This window comes from Lagopus leucura, unplaced genomic scaffold (assembly GCF_019238085.1).
Source record: "Lagopus leucura isolate 7727_CA_CO unplaced genomic scaffold, USGS_WTPT01 Super-Scaffold_100001, whole genome shotgun sequence".
Taxonomy (NCBI): Eukaryota; Metazoa; Chordata; class Aves; order Galliformes; family Phasianidae; genus Lagopus; species Lagopus leucura.
The window spans coordinates 99,423,688-99,442,523 of NW_024962262.1; the positions used below are offsets into that span (position 1 = coordinate 99,423,688).

Below are 18,836 nucleotides of genomic sequence, written 5' to 3' on the forward strand. Positions count from 1 at the left end.
TGGCATACAGGCTCTTGTTCATTGCTGGCAAAAATGCACAGCTAATGGTGGTGACTATGCTGACAAGTAGTATTTTGTAGCTGAGAACTGGCTCTATCAAGCAGCATTATTGAGCTCTTCATATCTGTAGCATTTCCACAGGAATAAGTAGGAGGCATTACTTTCAAAGCAATCTATGTACATAACCTCCCCACTTCAGGATATTAGATAGAGATCTGTTTGTAGCCCATGCATGAGATATAAAGACACATGACTTGTGAGGCACAGGTATGTAAGTAAGCTGCATTTGATAATATGCTCAGGAGAGTAAATATACACTATCCCTGTTCATGGCAGAGTGGAGAAAAATTCAAAGCTTTTTCGAATTCTCTGGTGCTCTTATTATGACTTAATTCAAATCAAAACATCTCTCCAGTAAAGAGATGAGCTATTCCTCAGTACTTAACTAAAACTAGTTTGTGTATCATCTACACTGAACATACCAGGAAGGCATGAAATGCACAAACTCAAAGCTGCAGCTAGCTGTGAGACCACAGTAATTTTAATATACTTGTATGCACTGCTTCTTTAGTGCTACATTTGAATTATCCCTTCATGATTTTGCTCAGGATATTTGTTCCCAGCAGTAAAGTTACTGGAAATTCAGGGAGAACACACGTGATCCCAAAATACAAGAGACAAAAAGCACTCTGTAAAGCAAAGAGCCGAAAGGAGCTGTTTGCCTAAGATACTGTTTATGGTTCATATTACTGAGATGGAATCTAAGATCTTCCACTCGCTACATAATGACCCTGGCAGGCGATAAGAAAGATGTTCCTCCTCTGCTTTACCATACAGAACTGCATTTCCAAAGCATCCTCCTCATAAGCTCCTTTTCATCACAATATTTCTCCTAATTCTTCCTTCAGCCATTCTTCCTCACTCCAGGGAAGTTTGTTGTTAGCTTTTTTTTTTTACTGCAGAAACTGTGCATAAACTCTCTTTAATATTCTGCAACCAGATAGAAGCCTTAAGGGTAGAAGAATGAAGAGTTCAGCCACTCAAAAGGAAGAAATACTGTTCCAAATTCAGGAAGCTTCCCCCTCAGGAAGATGCCACTTTCTGAGAAGAGAGATCAGTAAGGAAGAATTTTTGCAAACTTGTTAAATATGAATTAATGGTGGTTTTTAGAATTTTTCTGTTATTAATTATTACAAAGCTGAGGGAAGTCACACAAAGACATGATCTTGTGTGTGGCTTCTCCTTGAGAACACTACAGAAATAGTCAGAAAGAATGTTTTTGACTGTGATGTTTACACCACATGAACAGCATTTAACTAAGGAACACAAAACGCTCCAAGCAATCACAGATTCACAAGAAGGTACTGACCTTGAGAGCAAAAATGATAGATTTAAATAAGTGATCAGAAAAGATGAACGGGAAAAAACACAGTCGTAAAGGAATATTAGAAGTATAAATTTGGTTAGTTCGGCCATGGATGCCACTAGGTTAACTTTTCCTGTATACATTACATATCTCTCAAGTGGTCATTCACCTCCAATATAATCCACCAACATCAAACAACAGCCTTGTGCTTGATTGCTTCACAAATCAAAGCAACTGCTGTTTCTGGTCAGCAGCGACCTCCAGCGTTTAATGGAAGAACCTATCTCAAACTATTAGTATGCCTCAGCAACAGAAAGGTGGAATCCAGGATGCTGCTTCAGATGGATTTTTTTTTAATTTTTTTTTTTTTGTAAGACCCTCAGGACAAACCTGACCTTACATCTTATTGGGGTAAGGAAAAGGATGCCCCTCATTTGTTGGGAAAGGTTACTCCCCGTCTGTACAAAAGAAGTACATGACTTGTCACTAGAACGTCCGGAGTTGTTTATATGGATAACTTTCAAGTCCAGACTGAGATAGATGGAGTTCAGCATACAATAATAAATAAATAAATCTAAAAAAATAAATAAATCTGTAGATAACTGCTTATGCTTGCAGCAGAACCCACAGCATATGACTTTCCAGAAGTGAGATTCAAGTTCACAAGACGCATTTATTCAAACAGACATCTGTTAACTACCACGTTTTCCACTGTAAGAATAAAAGTAGCCTCTCATTTCCTTCACACATGCATACACATTACCTTGGGTGCATGATGGACTTCTGTGTGCAATTCCAAAATGGCTTGGACTTAAGTCTTCTCTCCTAGGTTCTATCAAAGGGAGGCCTTTAAATGCTTGTGTGAGAGAGGTCATCTTTTCATCTGTTTCGATCATGTACTGCTGAAGCTTTTTCTAAGGAAAAAAAGAGACAGATTTTTATTCTAGCAATACGAATCAGAGAACTGTAGATCACAAGCAGCACTGAGAAGAGATCTGGCCTCTTAATATCTCTGCATGAATTTGTGAGATTGCAGTGAGGTATGAATTATCCATGCCTCTACATTTATCCTTTATTTTTTTTTCTTGGATCAAAGAAATTCTCATTTTTCCTTCTCCTTATCATCTCATTTCTTCTCCAAAGTTGATTTATTGCTTCAATTCCAGACGTAAACAATAATCTACCATCAGTGCAAACTGAAAAAAAATGAGAATGTAGTATTATGTTTATTCTATTTCACAGCTCTAGTAGCTGCAGATGCGGATCATTAGATTGTATGTAATAAAAAAAAAAAAAGGTCAGCTGCAGGGAATGAGCATTTTCTCAGGAATTAAAGTTAAACATTATAAAGATAAAATGTTTACAAACATCCCTGTCCCATAGCTGACATTCTCAGACTCCTTATTTAATTTTATCATTTTATTTCCTGAACATACAGACAATGCATCTCAGTCTATATGCTTGCAGCAAAACTCACTATTCTAGCAAGTTAGAGAAAGGGGCTTAGTACCTGCATAGCAATGTTTTCTTCCCTTACTAGAAGTATTTCAGCAGTCAGAGCGTCAATTAGTTCTCTGTGCTCATTCAACATCTCTTCATGATGTTGCCTCATCATCTCTTTCTCATGCAGTTGCATTTCACTCTAAACAGGGAGAAAAAGTTAAAAGCCTATGATAGAAATTAATATTTGAAAACAGGAATGACTCACACACATTATTCTGTAACAGCTCTTCCCACTGTTGTTTGACTGACTGCAGTACCTTCACTACAAAATCCGATTTTCAGTGTTTGAGAACCCTCAGTGACCTTACTGTTGTTTGTTACTCCACAACACCAGAGGGAATCCTTTAAATCCTTGCAACTTTTATAGGCTGAAACAACAAAGGCAGAAAAAAGCATCTTCCTCCCCGAATGGACATCATTTTTTAAGGCACTGAATCTTCTCCATGTAGAAATGAAATAATTCTGGGTACACCAATGCTTGTCACTATCCTTTGCTACCCTGTTCCTTATCTTTGTCTTTCTTAATGCACTAATAAAGACAGATTTGACTAAACAAAAGAGAAAGCACTAGCTCAGTGTTTGCTCTCATAGAGAGAAAAAGTTCTAAGTTTCCTTTTTTTGTATGGTTTGTTTTTTTTTAAAAAGATAAGTGTTGAGGAATCTTCTGGAACACAAGGCAAAAAGACCTCACTGTAAAGAATCATTCACCCTCAAAAGACACAGCTGATCTACAATTTTTTAAGGTAGGTACAGCAGCAGACAGGCTTCCTGTACATGACAAAACACCCGAGACTCCCTCCCACCCATACTGAGTACACAAACCACACGACTGCCATTTTTACCCCAGCTAGCAGAGCAGATGTTTTACAGAGCATCAGATACATCAGAATTAGGAAATGAGCCCATACCACAAACGGTAGCCTGCATTTACTCAAAGAAATTCTTGAATAAAAGACATACATCCCATCTCCAAAAGGATCCTGAAAAGCAGTTTGGGTCCTCTTCTCTGTGCAGGCAGAATTACAAGAGCTGCCTGTCATGGACTGTAGATTATTTATTATTAGCATCGGTATCGGATGTGGAAAAACACCAAGCATGAGGGCAAAACAGCTCTGCAGCTACAAAGAATGAATGAAGGAGTAGGTATTTTTGAGAATAAACCAGAGTAATTGTTACTAGAGACACCCAGATACGTCCCACCTAAGCCAATCAGATGGTCTAACCATTTTCTAGTTCTCTTCCAGGTTGACAGAACAGATTTTTCACACTGACGCAAGTGCAGCAAACTGACGTAGCAAATGTAAACAAACAAAACCCTACCTTTTCAGAAACCAGAGAAAGCACAAAATAAGAACTCCAACCCTGGCAGCAGTGATGAAGCCTATATGGATGCCTCCAAGTGAGTGGAAGAGCTACTGCAACTTCTAACAATACAATGATAATGAATCTTATTTAGTTAATTTAGTCAAATTAGTCTAAGAGGAAAAGATTCCACACAGATACGCATCTTACATTTATGTATGGGGACACTGTCAGCTAACTACTATATATATCATCATAACTACTGAAATTCCTATCATCAGACAGAATGTAAGTCTGCTATATCCTGAAAGAACTGTCTTCATTCCAGCCTACTGCCAGGAGTACCCCAATCACATAAACTTGTTTTAACACTGCAGCAGAATACACAGAAGCAGAGACAGAGAACATATGAGTATGCACACATTACATGAATGCATCTTGCTATGTATTCATCCCCTGTGTCTTGTGAAGGAATAATGTCTTGAAGAATGGCAAGGAAAAAAAAAAAGTAAAATTCTAACATTTTATAGACTTGTTAGGTTGGAAAAGACCTTTAAGATCATCTTAGTCCAACCATCAACTCATTACCATCATGCCCACTAAACCACATTACTCAGTGCCACATTCACCCTGTTGTGGGAACGGTGGATTAACCATCTCCCTGGGCAGCCTGTTCCAACGCTTCACTCTTCTTTCTGAGAAGACATTTTTTCCTAATATCAAAATGGAAGCTCCCCCACTGCAACTTAAAGCCATTACTTCTCATCCTATCGTTGTTACCTGAGAAAAGAGACCGACTCTCACCTTGCTAAAACCTCCTTACAGGGAATTGTAGAGAGCAATAAGATATCCCCTGAGCCTCCTCTTCTTCAGTCCCACTTCCTTCAGCCACCCCCCATCAGACTTGTGCTCCAGACCCTCCACTAACTTAGCTGCCCTTCTCTGGACACGCTCTCAGGGCCTCAATGTCTTTCTGGTAGTGAGGGGCCCAGAACTGAATGCAGTATACAAGGTGCACTTGAGTACAGGGGAGACAATCACCTCCCTGGTCTGCTGTCTACACTATTTCTAATACCAGCCAGGATGCCCACTGGCTTTCTTGGCCAACTGGGCACACTGCTGGCTCATACTCAGTTTGCTGTCAACTAACATACGCAGATCCTTTTCCTCCTACACAGCTTTCTGCTCCAAGCCTGTAATGACGCCTGGGCCAGCCTGCTGTTCTAACCAAAACACAGGACCCTGTAACTGACTTTGTTAAAAGGTCATACAATCGGCCTCAGCCCATCGATTCAGACAATCCAGATCCCCCTGCAGAGCCTTTCTACCCTCAGGAAGATCAACACTTGCTCCCAGCTTCACATCATCTGCAAACTTCTGCGTCTATACTCAATCCTCTTGTTCACATCATCAATAAAAATAATAAACAGGGCTGACCCCAATACTGACCTTTGAGGAATACCACTAGTGACCACTCACCAGCTGGATTTAACTCCATTCATCACCACTCTCTGGGCCCAGACATCCAGCCAGTTTTTTACCTAGCAAAGAATACATTTGTCCAGCTCTAGCCATGAGCTGCCAGCACCTCCAGAAGGATGCTGTGGGAGATAGTGTCAAATGCTTTACTGAAGTCCAGGTAGACTATGTCCACAGCCTCATCCACTAGGCAGGTAATCTAGTCATAAAAGATGAGGCTGGTCAAGTAGGACCTGCCTTTCATGCTGGCTACAACTGATCCCTTGGTTGTTCTGCGCTTGCCACATGATCACAGTCAAGATGGTCTTCTCCACAAGCTTTCCGAATACTGAGGTCAAGCTGACAGGACTGCAGTTGCCCTGATCCTCCTTCTGACCCCTTCTGTAGATGGGCATCACATTTGCAAGTCTCCCACTATCTGGGACCTCCCCAGTTGACCAGGACTGCTCATAAATGATGAAAACAGCTTAGCAATCACTTCCACCAGCTCCCTCAGTACCCTCAGATGGATCCTATCTGGTCCTATGGATTTGTGACAGTCCAGATCAAGTAGCACGTTGCTAAACTGTTTCCCCTTCTGAATTACGGAAAGCTTATTCAGTTCCCCATCCCTGTCTTCCAGCTCAGAAAGCTGAGTACTCTGAAGATAACTGGCCTGACTATGAAAGACAGCAGAAACCACTGAGAACATAAACCTTTTCCTTGTCTTCAGTGATAATGTTCCCTGCTGCACCAAATAAAGGTGGGAGACTCTCCTTGGTCCTCCTCTTGCTGTTTATATATTCATAAAAATATTTTTTGTTATCTTCAACGATCATGGCCAGATTAAGTTCTTGCTGGGCCTTTCTAATTTTCCCCATGCATACCACAGCAACATCCTCATACTCTTTCTGAGTAGACTGACCTTTCTTCCAAAGATGGTAAACTCGTTTTTCCCCCAGACTATCAGCAAAACCTCCTTGTTCAGCCAGGACAGCAGATGACATTTAGACTTAATTAGGAACCCATGTTCAGATCTTTAATGAAGATATTTAGAAGAACTGTTCCAGGTATTGAATCCCTGGACACATCTCTCGTGACCAGCCTCCAAGTGGATATAAATCCATTCGCCACAATTCCTCGGGCCCAGGCACCCAGGCAGCTTTTTACCCAGAGAACTGCACACCTATCTAAGCTACAAGCCATGAGTTTCTCCAGGAAAAAGGAGCAGCCCGTAGTCGGCAGGATTCGAACCTGCGCGGGCAGAACCCAATGGATTTCTAGTCCATCGCCTTAACCACTCGGCCACGACTACTGCACGTCATGGGTGTGCACCGTCTGCCTCGAGGAACAACAAAGACAATCAAGCGCACTTTGTAGCTTGAGTAACTGCTGCCCATTTCTACTTATGAATTTGGACAGTACACTTTTACAAGCTGAAGATGATTTTGCATGCAATCAATCAACTCCTGGAAGGAAGAAATGACAACATCAGATTAAAAAAGAGGTACTTAGTAAAAATTAGAAACACAGAGTCAGGATACGTCTTTCACAACACAGTAGCCTCTACAAAAACAGATTCCTTGGCCTTTAAGATGTATTGGATGATTACTTTGTAGATGTCCTATCTTTCTTTCTTAGCTGCTACATTTAAAATTCATAAGCAGTTTTGAAAGAATTATGAAGATTGGCATTAACTAACTTCTATAGAACATAAGGAGAAACTAAATAGTGTTATAAATGCAATTATAGCATGAATTTGATGTTTTCCTACTAAATTGGGATCTCTCCCTCTATAGTCCAAAAATGTCCTTCCCTGTAACTGCACAAACTCTAAATTTATTATCCTGCTCAAGCACTGCAACTTTAACAAAGAATGAGTGTTAAGAGCTGCATTTAAAACATAAGCTCTTCTCAGCCAAGGCCCATCTTCTGGAAATAGTGGCTTCTCACTCCCGAATTGAATATTTACTGTTTGCTTACAACACAGGTCTTAATCAAAGTAATTTCTTGCATGTAAATTGAATACCGCGTGGCACAGGAGTAAGTTACTGCACGTCCCTACAGGAAATAAACAAAGAAATAGAATTTCAATTTTTTTTTTTTTTTTGTATCATTAAACACCCTGAGAAAGATTTTAAAACATTTTTTTCCAACAGTTATACAGTTTGAAGAGGAACTGGAAGAGGACTTTTTACATGGGCAGGTAGTGATAGGACAAGGGGGAATAGTTTTAAATTAAAAAAAGAGATTTAGATTAGATGGTTTGGAGGATACTCTTTACTCAGAGGGTGAAGCATTGGAACAGACTGATCAGAGAATCAAAATCACCAAGGTTGGAAAAGACCTCCAAGATGATGCAGTTCAACTGCCCACATACCACCAATATTTCCCCACTAAACCACGTCCCTTACAGCACCATCTAAATGTTACTTGAAAGCCTCCATGGATGGTGACTCAGCCACCTTCCTGGGCAGCCCATTCCAATGCCTAACTACTCTTTAGAGGAAATCTTTCCTAAAGTCCAACCTAAATCTCTTGTCACAACCTGAGGCCATTCCCTCTAGTTCTGTCACTAGTTAAACAGGAGAAGAGGCTGACCCCCTCCTTGCCACCACCTCTTTCCAGGTGCTTCTACAGAGCTATAATGTCTCTTGAGCCTCCTCTCCTCCAAACAATCCCAGTTCCCTAAGCTGCTCATTGTAAGACTTGTGATCCAGTCCCCACCCATTTTGCAGCCCTTCTCTGGGCATGCTCCATGGCCTTGATGTCTATGAGGGGCCCAAAACTGAGTACAGTACTCAGGGTGAAGTTTCACCGCTGCTGAATAAGAAGTTGTGGATGTCTCATTTCTGAAGCTGTTCAAGGCTAGTTTGGATGGAGCCCTGGGCGCTTATCTAATGGCTGACAACCCCACACATGGCACAGGGTTTGAACTGGATGGACTTTGAGGTTCCTTCCAACCCAAGACTTGTAATTTAAGTCAGGTTTATCTGCTTTGCTTTAAGAATTTCCTATCTGTAGTCAAACATTTCAGCAGGCGCTTTTTTTTTTTCCCCTAGCTTCTTTCATATTCACTATTCTCTTCTTTTAGTAGTTGATATCTTAAAATCATTAATACAATTTTCATGCAAGATTCACTAATTCAAGGTTTTCCTCCTAATTTTTATTATCATTTTGAGAATAAATCAAGCAACAAGTTTTATCATCAACTGTGTTTGGCTTTTCTGCAGCAAAACTGGGAAATCTTTTTCTCCTCAGAAAGGGGAATTTTCTGATAGGCTTCAGTATGTCTTGAAGACTGGTTGCTTACCTGAAATCAGAGACATCTTAAATAGCCAATACCGATTTGTTATCTTGAAACATATTGCCACCTACCTAATGCTGACCTTGGATATTTACTAATACTATTGTGGAGGCAAGATGGTGCACACAAACACTTTTATTCCTAGCATCGCAGGCACTGGGTTAAAAACAAAAAAAAAACAAAACAAAACAAAACAAAAAAAACCAGAGAAGCTATACATCTTCCCAGCGAATTTGCAAACGCTAAACATAATTTAAAGCCACACGAGAAGAGGAATAGACAGTGAAGATAACAGACTCATAGAATCATTTAGTTTGGAAAAGACCTATGACTTAACTCAGCGCTAACTTAGTACTGTCAACTGTATTATTACACTACATCCCTAGTCAGCACATTTTTCAGACATCTCTAAGGATGGGGACTCAACTATTTCACTGAGCAGCCTGTCCAGGTGCTTCACAACCCTCTCAGTGAAGAAATTTTTCCTAGTATCCAACCTAAACCTCCCTCATGCAACCTGAAACCATTACCTCTTGTCCTCTCACTCACTGCATGGAACTGAAAACAAACCCCATCTCACTACAACTTCCTTTGAGGTAGATGAGGAGGACAACAAGGTCTCCTTTTCCCAAGGCTAAACAACCCCAGTTCCCTCAGCTGCTCCTCATAAAGACTTCCTCTTTAGACAACTCATCAGTTTTGCCACTCTTTGTATCAAGTCCTATGGGACACCACCTCTGACCAGCCTCCAGCTGGATATAAATCCATTCGCCACAATTCCTCGGGCCCAGGCATCCAGGCAGCTTTTTACCCAGAGAACTGCACACCTATCTAAGCTACAAGCCATGAGTTTCCCCAGGAAAAAGGAGCAGCCCGTAGTCGGCAGGATTCGAACCTGCGCGGGCAGAACCCAATGGATTTCTAGTCCATCGCCTTAACCACTCGGCCACGACTACTGCACGTCATGGGTGTGCACCGTCTGCCTCGAGGAACAAGGATGAAAATTATATTATAATTATAACATGAATTAGATACTATTAAGTTGATGCTTTCCTACTAAACAGAAAACACATCACTGGTGGTATAAAAAGATCCTTCCCTGTAACTGCACAAAAAAAAAAAAAAGAAAAAAAAAACCTCAACAAATTTCATACTCTGCTTCCAAAGTGCAATTTTAACACAGAACAAGTGTTATGAGCTACATTTAATACAAAAACACTTTTCACTTTTTTCCAGTGACTATTCAACCTGAAAAAGGAAGCCAAAGAGGAGAGATCTAGTGAGCCTTACCTCAGATCCTTCAGTAAGCTATGTTAAAGTACACGCAGAAAGAGGAGTTGACCCAAAGTAGCCAGCACAGCTTCACTAAAGGCAGATGGTATCTGATCAAACCGGTGGCCTACCATGAAGGAGTGACTGCATTACCAAGGAAGAGGAGACAGGTCCATGTCATCTACCTGGACTACTGCAAGGCCTTTGACATAGTCCCACACTACATCCTTATCTCCATATTGGAGAGATACAGATTTGAAGGGCAGACTATCCAGTGGATAAGGAGTTGGCTGGCTGGTTGCAGCCAGAGGGTTGTAGTCAATGGCCCTACATCCAGGTGGAGAACGGTCATAAGTGCTGTGCCCCAGGAGTCCATCTTGGGACTGGTACTCTTCAACATCTTTATCAACAACACAGACAGTAGGATTGAACGCACCCTCAGCAAGCTTGCTGATGACACCAAGCGAAGTAGCGTAGTTGATGCTGCAGCCGGCAGAGATGCCGCCCTGTGAAACCTGCACAGGCTAGAGAAGTGGGCCGACATCAACCTAGTGAGGTTCCACAAGGCAAGAGCAATGTGTTGCACCTGGTTTGTTACAGTCCCAGATTAGGTTTACTCACTGGGAGAACTCATTAAAAACAGCCCTGTGGAGAAGAGCCTGGGGATCCAGGTAGATTAAAAGCTTAACGTGAGCTAGGAACGTGCTCTTGCAGCCCAGAAGGCCAAATGCATCCAGGACTACAAAAAGAGGACTGGACAGCAGGGAGGGGAGGTGACTGTTCACCTCTGTTCTGCCCTCAGGAGGACCCAGCCCAAGAAGGATGCAGAGTTTCTGGAGCAGGTCCAAAAGGAGGGCCACAAAGACGATCGGAGGACTAGAGAACGTCTCCTAGGAAGACAGGTTGGGGGAGATGGGTTTGTTTAGCCTGGGGAAGAGAAAGCTCCAAGGAGAGCTCTTGGCATGCTTTCACTGCCTGGAGGGAGCTTATAAAAAGGGATATCCAAGCCACAAGCCATGAATTTCTCCAGGAAAAAGGAGCAGCCCGTAGTCGGCAGGATTCGAACCTGCGCGGGCAGAACCCAATGGATTTCTAGTCCATCGCCTTAACCACTCGGCCACGACTACTGCATGTCATGGGTGTGCACCGTCTGCCTCGAGGAACGCTATGAAATTGAGAGCAATTTGTGGATTGAGTGACTGGATGACACCGTGGTCAACCTCACCTCGTGGGAGGCACCCTGGCCCATAGCCACAGGGTTGGAGCGAGGTGGTATCTAAGGTCATTTCTGCTATGAAGGAGAGCATTGGGATTTAGCTAACGTACTCTGCTGCATCTGTTGAGGGTGCAAGAACTGCCTTAATCTTTTTCACAGTTTCTCAAAGGCCCTCTGAATGAGTCCTCCCCTCCATGAGTCACTCCTGCATCTTGAATATCTTTGGGTTAGAGATAATTTTTTTTTTTAATGAAAAATTCCACACAGCTTGCAGGTATTGTCTTTGTGGGATTGCTTTCATCTGCAGCTCTGCATTGCTGTTGTCAGCACTGCATCTGATATCTAACTTCTTCCTAGAGACTGTTTGAAGTTACTCTGAGGTCTTTTTTATCTCATTGTCTCAAAAAAGGCTCTTAATGAGGGGGAAGAAGAGGAGGCATTGTCCATATGGCAATCAGAAAATGGACAGCACGAATCTCTGAATTTCAAGTCCAGTATCAATTGTGACAGGTCAGTGCAAGTATGTCCATTTAAGTTTTTACCCTTTTAATACTGGAAGTTAGTGTTAAATAGGCTGAGTTATAACGGTGTTAGAAGATGTTGTATGAGAATAGTTAACTCAGTTTTGCGTGGTTTGTTTCCTGTTTGCGTGATTTTTGTTTTTGTTCCCCCCACACTACTTTATTGATCTCAGAATTCTAAGGAAGCCTTTGTGCTAATCTTAAACCTGTGAATGAGCTTGAATGGAGAGCTCCCCTGAGTAGTCACGGAGAAAAAACTTCTTGTAGATTGCAGAAGTAATCTCAAGTCATGCTACTATATCGTGATTAATTGTTATGCTTGTTTTGAATATAGGCTACTTCGTATATTGAGAGAAGAAAATTCCTCAGAAAATTCTGCGTTGTGGGCTGAAAGAGATTTGAGAAAAACTACTGTACCACAGGAAATACCTTTGACTCCAACAATTCCATCTTCATCATTGGAACATTCAGGTTGGATTTGCTTAATCACAGCCTCTCAAGGGTTGTTAAGCTGTTTACAGGACCCTGTCTCAAGTTCCTTATCTGGGTTGAGATGAGAAATAGAGATGTGTTAATTTGGCTTAGATGAATTTTCACACTAAGAAGCCTAATTTTCTAGTATTTATAATGTCTTTATAACGTAGCACTATTGAGAACATAACTGAAATTTTATGTGTGTTTTTTTTTGCTTTGTATTTAAATCAGCCCTCAATGCTTCCAGTGTAGTCAAGAGAATCCATTCAAGACATCAGAATCAAGATGAAGAAGAGACCGTAGACACTGCTTATACTGTGAGACAAGTGCTGAACCCAAACTCAAGCAAAGAAAAGCAAATTTCAGCAAAAAGTTTAGTACTTTCAAAAACAGCATTCTTGCTTTGACCAAGGTCCTTACTATCATGGGAAAATGTGTCTTGAAAGGGGATCTTTGGAGGTCATCTACTCATGCTCCCTGCTCAGAGGAGAGCTAACTCAAAGGTTCTGGGGGGGCTCAACTACCGAGGTTTTGAGAATTTGTAAAGGTTGACATTCTGCAACCCTTATGTAGTATATTCCAGTGACAAAGCAAAGTCCATAGGAAGGAGGAAACCATAAATACAATTCTGTGATGCAACCCGTTTTCTTGCTGGGCGTAGAGTTCTCTCCTTTGTGGTGCTTTTCTATTTCTTTTACAACTTTCTGTTCTATGTTGCACAGATATATTACAAATTTTCATCTCCTTATTCTGCACATCATTTATACCTGTTGCCAATCCCTATATACAACTACTATCATGAAAAGATTGTTGTAAAAGTTAGTAAATACAAGACCTGAAAGCAGCTGATGTTTTTCACTGGATGATCACTAGCAAACTGTTTCTGTGCTTCTAATTTGAAAGAAGAAAAGCAAAAATAGATGTCTAAGATAAATGCACCAGTGAAACTTGAGTGGAATCGACGTGGTGGCGTAAAGTGTATTTTTGGATTATTGAAAATAACTGGAATGTCTGGGGGCACTCTTTGACGGTCCATTACAGCTCAGTGCAGCTCCTTTGATATATTTCAGTAAACAATATAATTTCATTCTTACTTGCAAAGCTTTCTATATAAATTGAAATTTCAATGACTTTTTTTTTTTCCCTAGTGAAAAGGAAACAAACTGCACAGAACTCTACAAGGCAGAGGAGAGATGATTCTCCTGCTTATTCCATCCCCATGGACCTTCAGAGGGACAGTAAATCCAGCCTAGATGTTCTCAGCTGCATGATACATGAAGTGGAGCATGAATTAGAGGAATATGAGCGATGTACAGGCCGTGAGGTTAGAAAACTGCAGAAAAGTGAAGGCATCACCGGATTTACCTCGTCACTGGTGAATGCTCTCTGTCGTTTGATGCGCTACCTCAAAGAGGTGAGAAGACTTTGAGTTCCTTCCATATAATGAATGTAGAAGGATATAAAATTACTGTAGAGTAATCAACATTGATCTTCCCTGGCTCCTTGTTATTTTACTTTGAAGTCTAATTATTATTACTTACTTGAATTGTATGCAACTAGCAGGTAAAGCTCAGCTTGTTAGAAACAGGAATCCCTAATGAAAAGGGAGGAGATGACTACAGTGAAAGACTCCTGGTGACTATTCACAAAAAATATTAATGGGAATATTTTTGAATTTAATTTTTTACGTATGTTCAGAATTGTAGCAGGATAATAACTACAGCTTTGTTGACAAATTTATTTTCTTCTTTCACTCAAAATGATACGATTGGGTCTACAAAAGTGTACCCAAATCCTACTTTTTTTTTTTTTCTTTGAGAGATTCCTTGGCTTTCTTCTTCCATTTATACCAACAACTTCATCTTAAGCAAGAACAACGTGTAGTGCTGACAACAGCAATGCAGAGCTGCAGATGAATGCAATCCCACAAAGACAATACCTGCAAGCTGTGTGGAATTTTTAATTAAAAAAAAAATTATCTCTAACCCAAAGCTATTTGAGATGAAGGAGTGACTCATGGATTCAGAGGGCCTTTGAGAAACTGTGAAAAAGATTAAGGCAGTTCTTGCACCCTCAACAGATGCAGCAGAGTACGTTAGCTAAATCCCAATGCTCTCCTTCATAGCAGAAATGACCTTAGATACCACCTCGCTCCAACCCTGTGGCTATGGGCCAGGGTGCCTCCCACGAGGTGAGGTTGACCACGGTGTCATCCAGTCACTCAATCCACAAATTGCTCTCAATTTCATAGCGTTCCTCGAGGCAGACGGTGCACACCCATGACATGCAGTAGTCGTGGCCGAGTGGTTAAGGCGATGGACTAGAAATCCATTGGGTTCTGCCCGCGCAGGTTCGAATCCTGCCGACTACGGGCTGCTCCTTTTTCCTGGAGAAATTCATGGCTTGTGGCTTGGATATCCCTTTTTATAAGCTCCCTCCAGGCAGTGAAAGCATGCCAAGAGCTCTCCTTGGAGCTTTCTCTTCCCCAGGCTAAACAAACCCATCTCCCCCAACCTGTCTTCCTAGGAGACGTTCTCTAGTCCTCCGATCGTCTTTGTGGCCCTCCTTTTGGACCTGCTCCAGAAACTCTGCATCCTTCTTGGGCTGGGTCCTCCTGAGGGCAGAACAGAGGTGAACAGTCACCTCCCCTCCCTGCTGTCCAATCCTCTTTTTGTAGCCCTGGATGCGTTTGGCCTTCTGGGCTGCAAGAGCACGTTCCTAGCTCACGTTAAGCTTTTAATCTTAATCCCCAGGCTCTTCTCCACAGGTCTGCTTTTAATGAGTTCTCCCAGTGCGTAAACCTAATCTGGGACTGTAACAAACCAGGTGCAACACATTGCTCTTGCCTTGTGGAACCTCACTAGGTTGATGTCGGCCCACTTCTCTAGCCTGTGCAGGTTTCACAGGGCGGCATCTCTGCCGGCTGCAGCATCAACTACGCTACTTCGCTTGGTGTCATCAGCAAGCTTGCTGAGGGTGCATTCAATCCTACTGTCTGTGTTGTTGATAAAGATGTTGAAGAGTACCAGTCCCAAGATGGACTCCTGGGGCACAGCACTTATGACCGTTCTCCACCTGGATGTAGGGCCATTGACTACAACCCTCTGGCTGCAACCAGCCAGCCAACTCCTTATCCACTGGATAGTCTGCCCTTCAAATCCGTATCTCTCCAATATGGAAATAAGGATGTAGTGTGGGACTATGTCAAAGGCCTTGCAGAAGTCCAGGTGGATTACCTCATTTGCTCTTCCTCTGTCCACTGATGCTGTCAGTCCTTCACTGAAGGCCATGAGGTTGATCAGTCCAATCTGCCCTTGGTGAAGTCATGCTGTCTGGCTCAGACCACCTGCTGATCTTACATGTGCCTTATCTTCTCTTCGAGGAGGATCTGCTCCAATATCTTTCTATACACACATATGAGGCTTAATGGCCTGTATTTCCATTGTGCCGTTGACCACTTCTCTCTGGGTACGATCTTACAACTATTTGTCTATCAACCAGTCCACCCATCAAATCCATACTTTCCTAATTCAGAAAGAAGGATGCTATGGGGAACCATGTCAAAGGCCTTACTGAATTCCAGACAGTAGCTCTTCCCTTGCTGCTGACACAGTCATACATTCAGCCTCAATAGGCAATCTCAGACTTGCTCTGTTCTTAACACAGGAGGGATTTCACTCCCCTTGTCATGGTTTTATAATTTTGTTATTGGTATTCCACATCATAACATCATGTAAAGCATGGGGAATTAAAGAGTTAATACTCCAGTTCCATGTACTGACAACCTTTCAGATTCCTGGTTCTCAAAAGAGAAGAACTACTTATCTCAGAGGACTTCACATTCAGAGAGGAAGGTAAGTCATGGGATCTCTTACTCTCGTTCACTGCCTGGCAGTGTGTGGGTGTGCTCCCAAGCCGTGCACCTTCACTTCAAAGTAAGGCTTTCAGTTTCTGATACTCTCTCTCTTATTTTATTTATTAGCTTCAATTCCAATCATATTGTATTGTACTGTATTATCTTGCATTCTGATATGTTTAGTAAAATTAGGTTTCCTCCTTAGATCATTGCTGCTGTTCTGTTTTTGGGCCCAGCTCCGATCTCCCTAACCTTCCCTTTTCCCTTCCCATTTTTGGGCTGAGGGACCCATGGGCCTGCTGCCCCCTCTCATGGGCATGGATTGATCTAGACAACTCCGTGACACACCTAAACCCCTCTGGAGGTTCAGAAACATGACAGGCATTGAAAGCTTGACTGGCAGCAAAGATCGAAGTAAAGAACTCATCTTTACCTCACCTCAGCCTCTTCCACATCAACTGAAGCCAGTTCTTCCTTCTCATTTACCAGAGGGGGTACAGTCTCCTTTGCCTGTCTCTTCTGACTAATGCATCTAAAGAAACCCTTGTTATTTTACATATCTCACAATGTTTAATTACATCTGCACCTTGGCTTTCCTGATCTCATCTCTGCACAACTGGACAGCAACCCCATATTCTTCACAGGTCACCCATCCTTGCTTCCGTTGCCTATACTTTCTGTTTTTATCCCTCAGTTTGTCCAGCAAGTCCTTGCTCAATAGTAGGAGTAAGATGGAAAAAAAATTATATATAATAAAAAAAAAAATTATATATAATAATATATATATATATAAGGCTATGTATTTCTAAAATTTCAGTCACTTGATACTACAAACTAAACAACCTTATCATGAGATTTGCATAATTATACGTCTATATTCTATGTGTAAAACACAAACAACAAATACAGTCCCACATACCATATTCACATAAAGCAAATCAAATTTGGAATTAGTGTTCCTCAAACTACCAGGTTTCTGCCCTTCTGGGTGCGCCTCACCAGATAGCATTTAACTGGGATTTTCACAGGAATATAAGGAAAAGAAAATCTCAGAGACACTCAGGCAGACATCTATCAGTACTATTTTCTTCTAAAAATCTATGCCTGTCCCACTGCATGCATCCAGTGATACAACTCAGTGATGCTACAGTTATTTTTTCATTATAAAAGCAAAGCAAAACAAAACAAAAACTGCACACACTGAAATTATCTGACTACATGAACACTGCTACAATTCTGAATGCAGACATTTGTGCAAGATAATAAAATACAGGAATAGGGAAACATGAAAATATGACACCAGCACTTTTAGTTCCACAGCTCTTTTGTTATTCATCAGATTGAGCTACTTTTCAGTAGTGTCACATTACACTTCTCAAACCAAAGTATGCATTCCTGCTGTAAGTCATGCTATGAGAACACTTCAGGCACTCTAAATAAAATTCTGAATAAATTTAAACAAGCATTAAGCTTTTACACAAACTAAATAATTGCACAATAACGTGAGGTATTAAAAATAAAACCTATAGGACTGATCAACGTTTTGGAATTACCTGGGATACATAAACATGTGCGTGATCAGATATAAACTGCAGCCCAGTTGGCTACACATCCATATATGTAGACACAAGTAGAAAAAGTCATAGGCATATTTGAATGGATACCAATTAAGTCTAAGTGATACCAGAGTTGGGCTGTTGGATTTTTTTTAAGCCTGCACTTACTTCACTCTCATACTGGAAATTCCAGAATTTAAAAGGGAGAGCTTGCTATTGTGAGATTTAAAAAGTTTCTTCTACTCAAAGGTTAAGAAATAAAAAAGTTAATGATTCCCAGACTCTCAAAACAAATTCATGTCAATTTAATGCAGTTTTCTCTGCTTGTTATTAGCACTGTATACAGTACACAGAAGAAATGTTTAGGTCTGCTTTAGAAACACTTACCTTTGAATATCCCTATTTTGTGCAAACAAGAAACATGGAACCATACATATAAATTAATTACCTGGGAATCCATGACAGATTCACTAAGGATGGAAAGCTGAGTGGGAGGTTCCCATTTTTGTATGATGGGTCCCTGAGATGATTCTAAGTCACAGTTAGGAGCCACTGTTACATTAGGGAAACCTAGAGGAATCAGACAAAACAGGGAAGAACAGAAAGGGCTGAGTCAGTACATGATAGGACTAAGTACCAAAATGTAAATTCCTGCATTTTGCACAGAAGTGGTCACAATGATGGGCGTTGTTCAGAATAACTGACAAAGACTGTAGAATTATCTCAGTACATTCAACCACCTAGGCTGCTCCACCACCATCAGGCTCCTGTACTTCTCAGCTGTGTAAATAAACTAGTGCAGAAAAAGCACGTCATTCGGAATAGTCATTAAATGCAAAAGAGAAATGCAGCCTGAAGACAAAAGATAAGCTTAACATCTCACATGCAAATGGCCAATCCTTTTCAGAAGTGTAAGGATTCATAAACCAGGATAAGAAATGGAAAAGATTTATTCACACGTTGCTGATATATCTTCAACAATACCTAAGAACAACGAGGCAAACT

The 18,836-nt window shown here is 41.2% G+C and overlaps 1 protein-coding gene, 1 long non-coding RNA gene and 4 other non-coding genes across 6 annotated transcripts in view; 2 read left to right on the top strand and 4 right to left on the bottom strand.

Annotated features, from left to right (window-relative positions):
- The window catches only part of SPICE1 (spindle and centriole associated protein 1), a 30,927-nt gene that overhangs the window by 6,620 nt on the left and 5,471 nt on the right, over nt 1-18,836 (bottom strand). The window contains exons 5-7 of the mRNA XM_042867526.1: nt 18,280-18,401; nt 2,877-3,008; nt 2,130-2,280 (exon numbers count right to left, since the gene is read on the bottom strand). Coding sequence (XP_042723460.1) covers nt 2,130-2,280; nt 2,877-3,008; nt 18,280-18,401 — 405 coding nt within the window. The remainder of the gene's footprint in view (nt 1-2,129; nt 2,281-2,876; nt 3,009-18,279; nt 18,402-18,836) is intronic.
- Nucleotides 6,863-6,944, bottom strand: TRNAS-AGA. The gene has a single exon. It is a non-coding gene; the product is annotated as a tRNA-Ser (tRNA).
- Nucleotides 9,811-9,892, bottom strand: TRNAS-AGA. Its single transcript has one exon. It is a non-coding gene; the product is annotated as a tRNA-Ser (tRNA).
- On the top strand, nt 10,984-13,560 carry LOC122177805. The gene is made up of 3 exons (XR_006178163.1): nt 10,984-11,934; nt 12,280-12,416; nt 12,651-13,560. It is a non-coding gene; the product is annotated as an uncharacterized LOC122177805 (long non-coding RNA).
- On the bottom strand, nt 11,254-11,335 carry TRNAS-AGA. Its single transcript has one exon. It is a non-coding gene; the product is annotated as a tRNA-Ser (tRNA).
- On the top strand, nt 14,709-14,790 carry TRNAS-AGA. The gene has a single exon. It is a non-coding gene; the product is annotated as a tRNA-Ser (tRNA).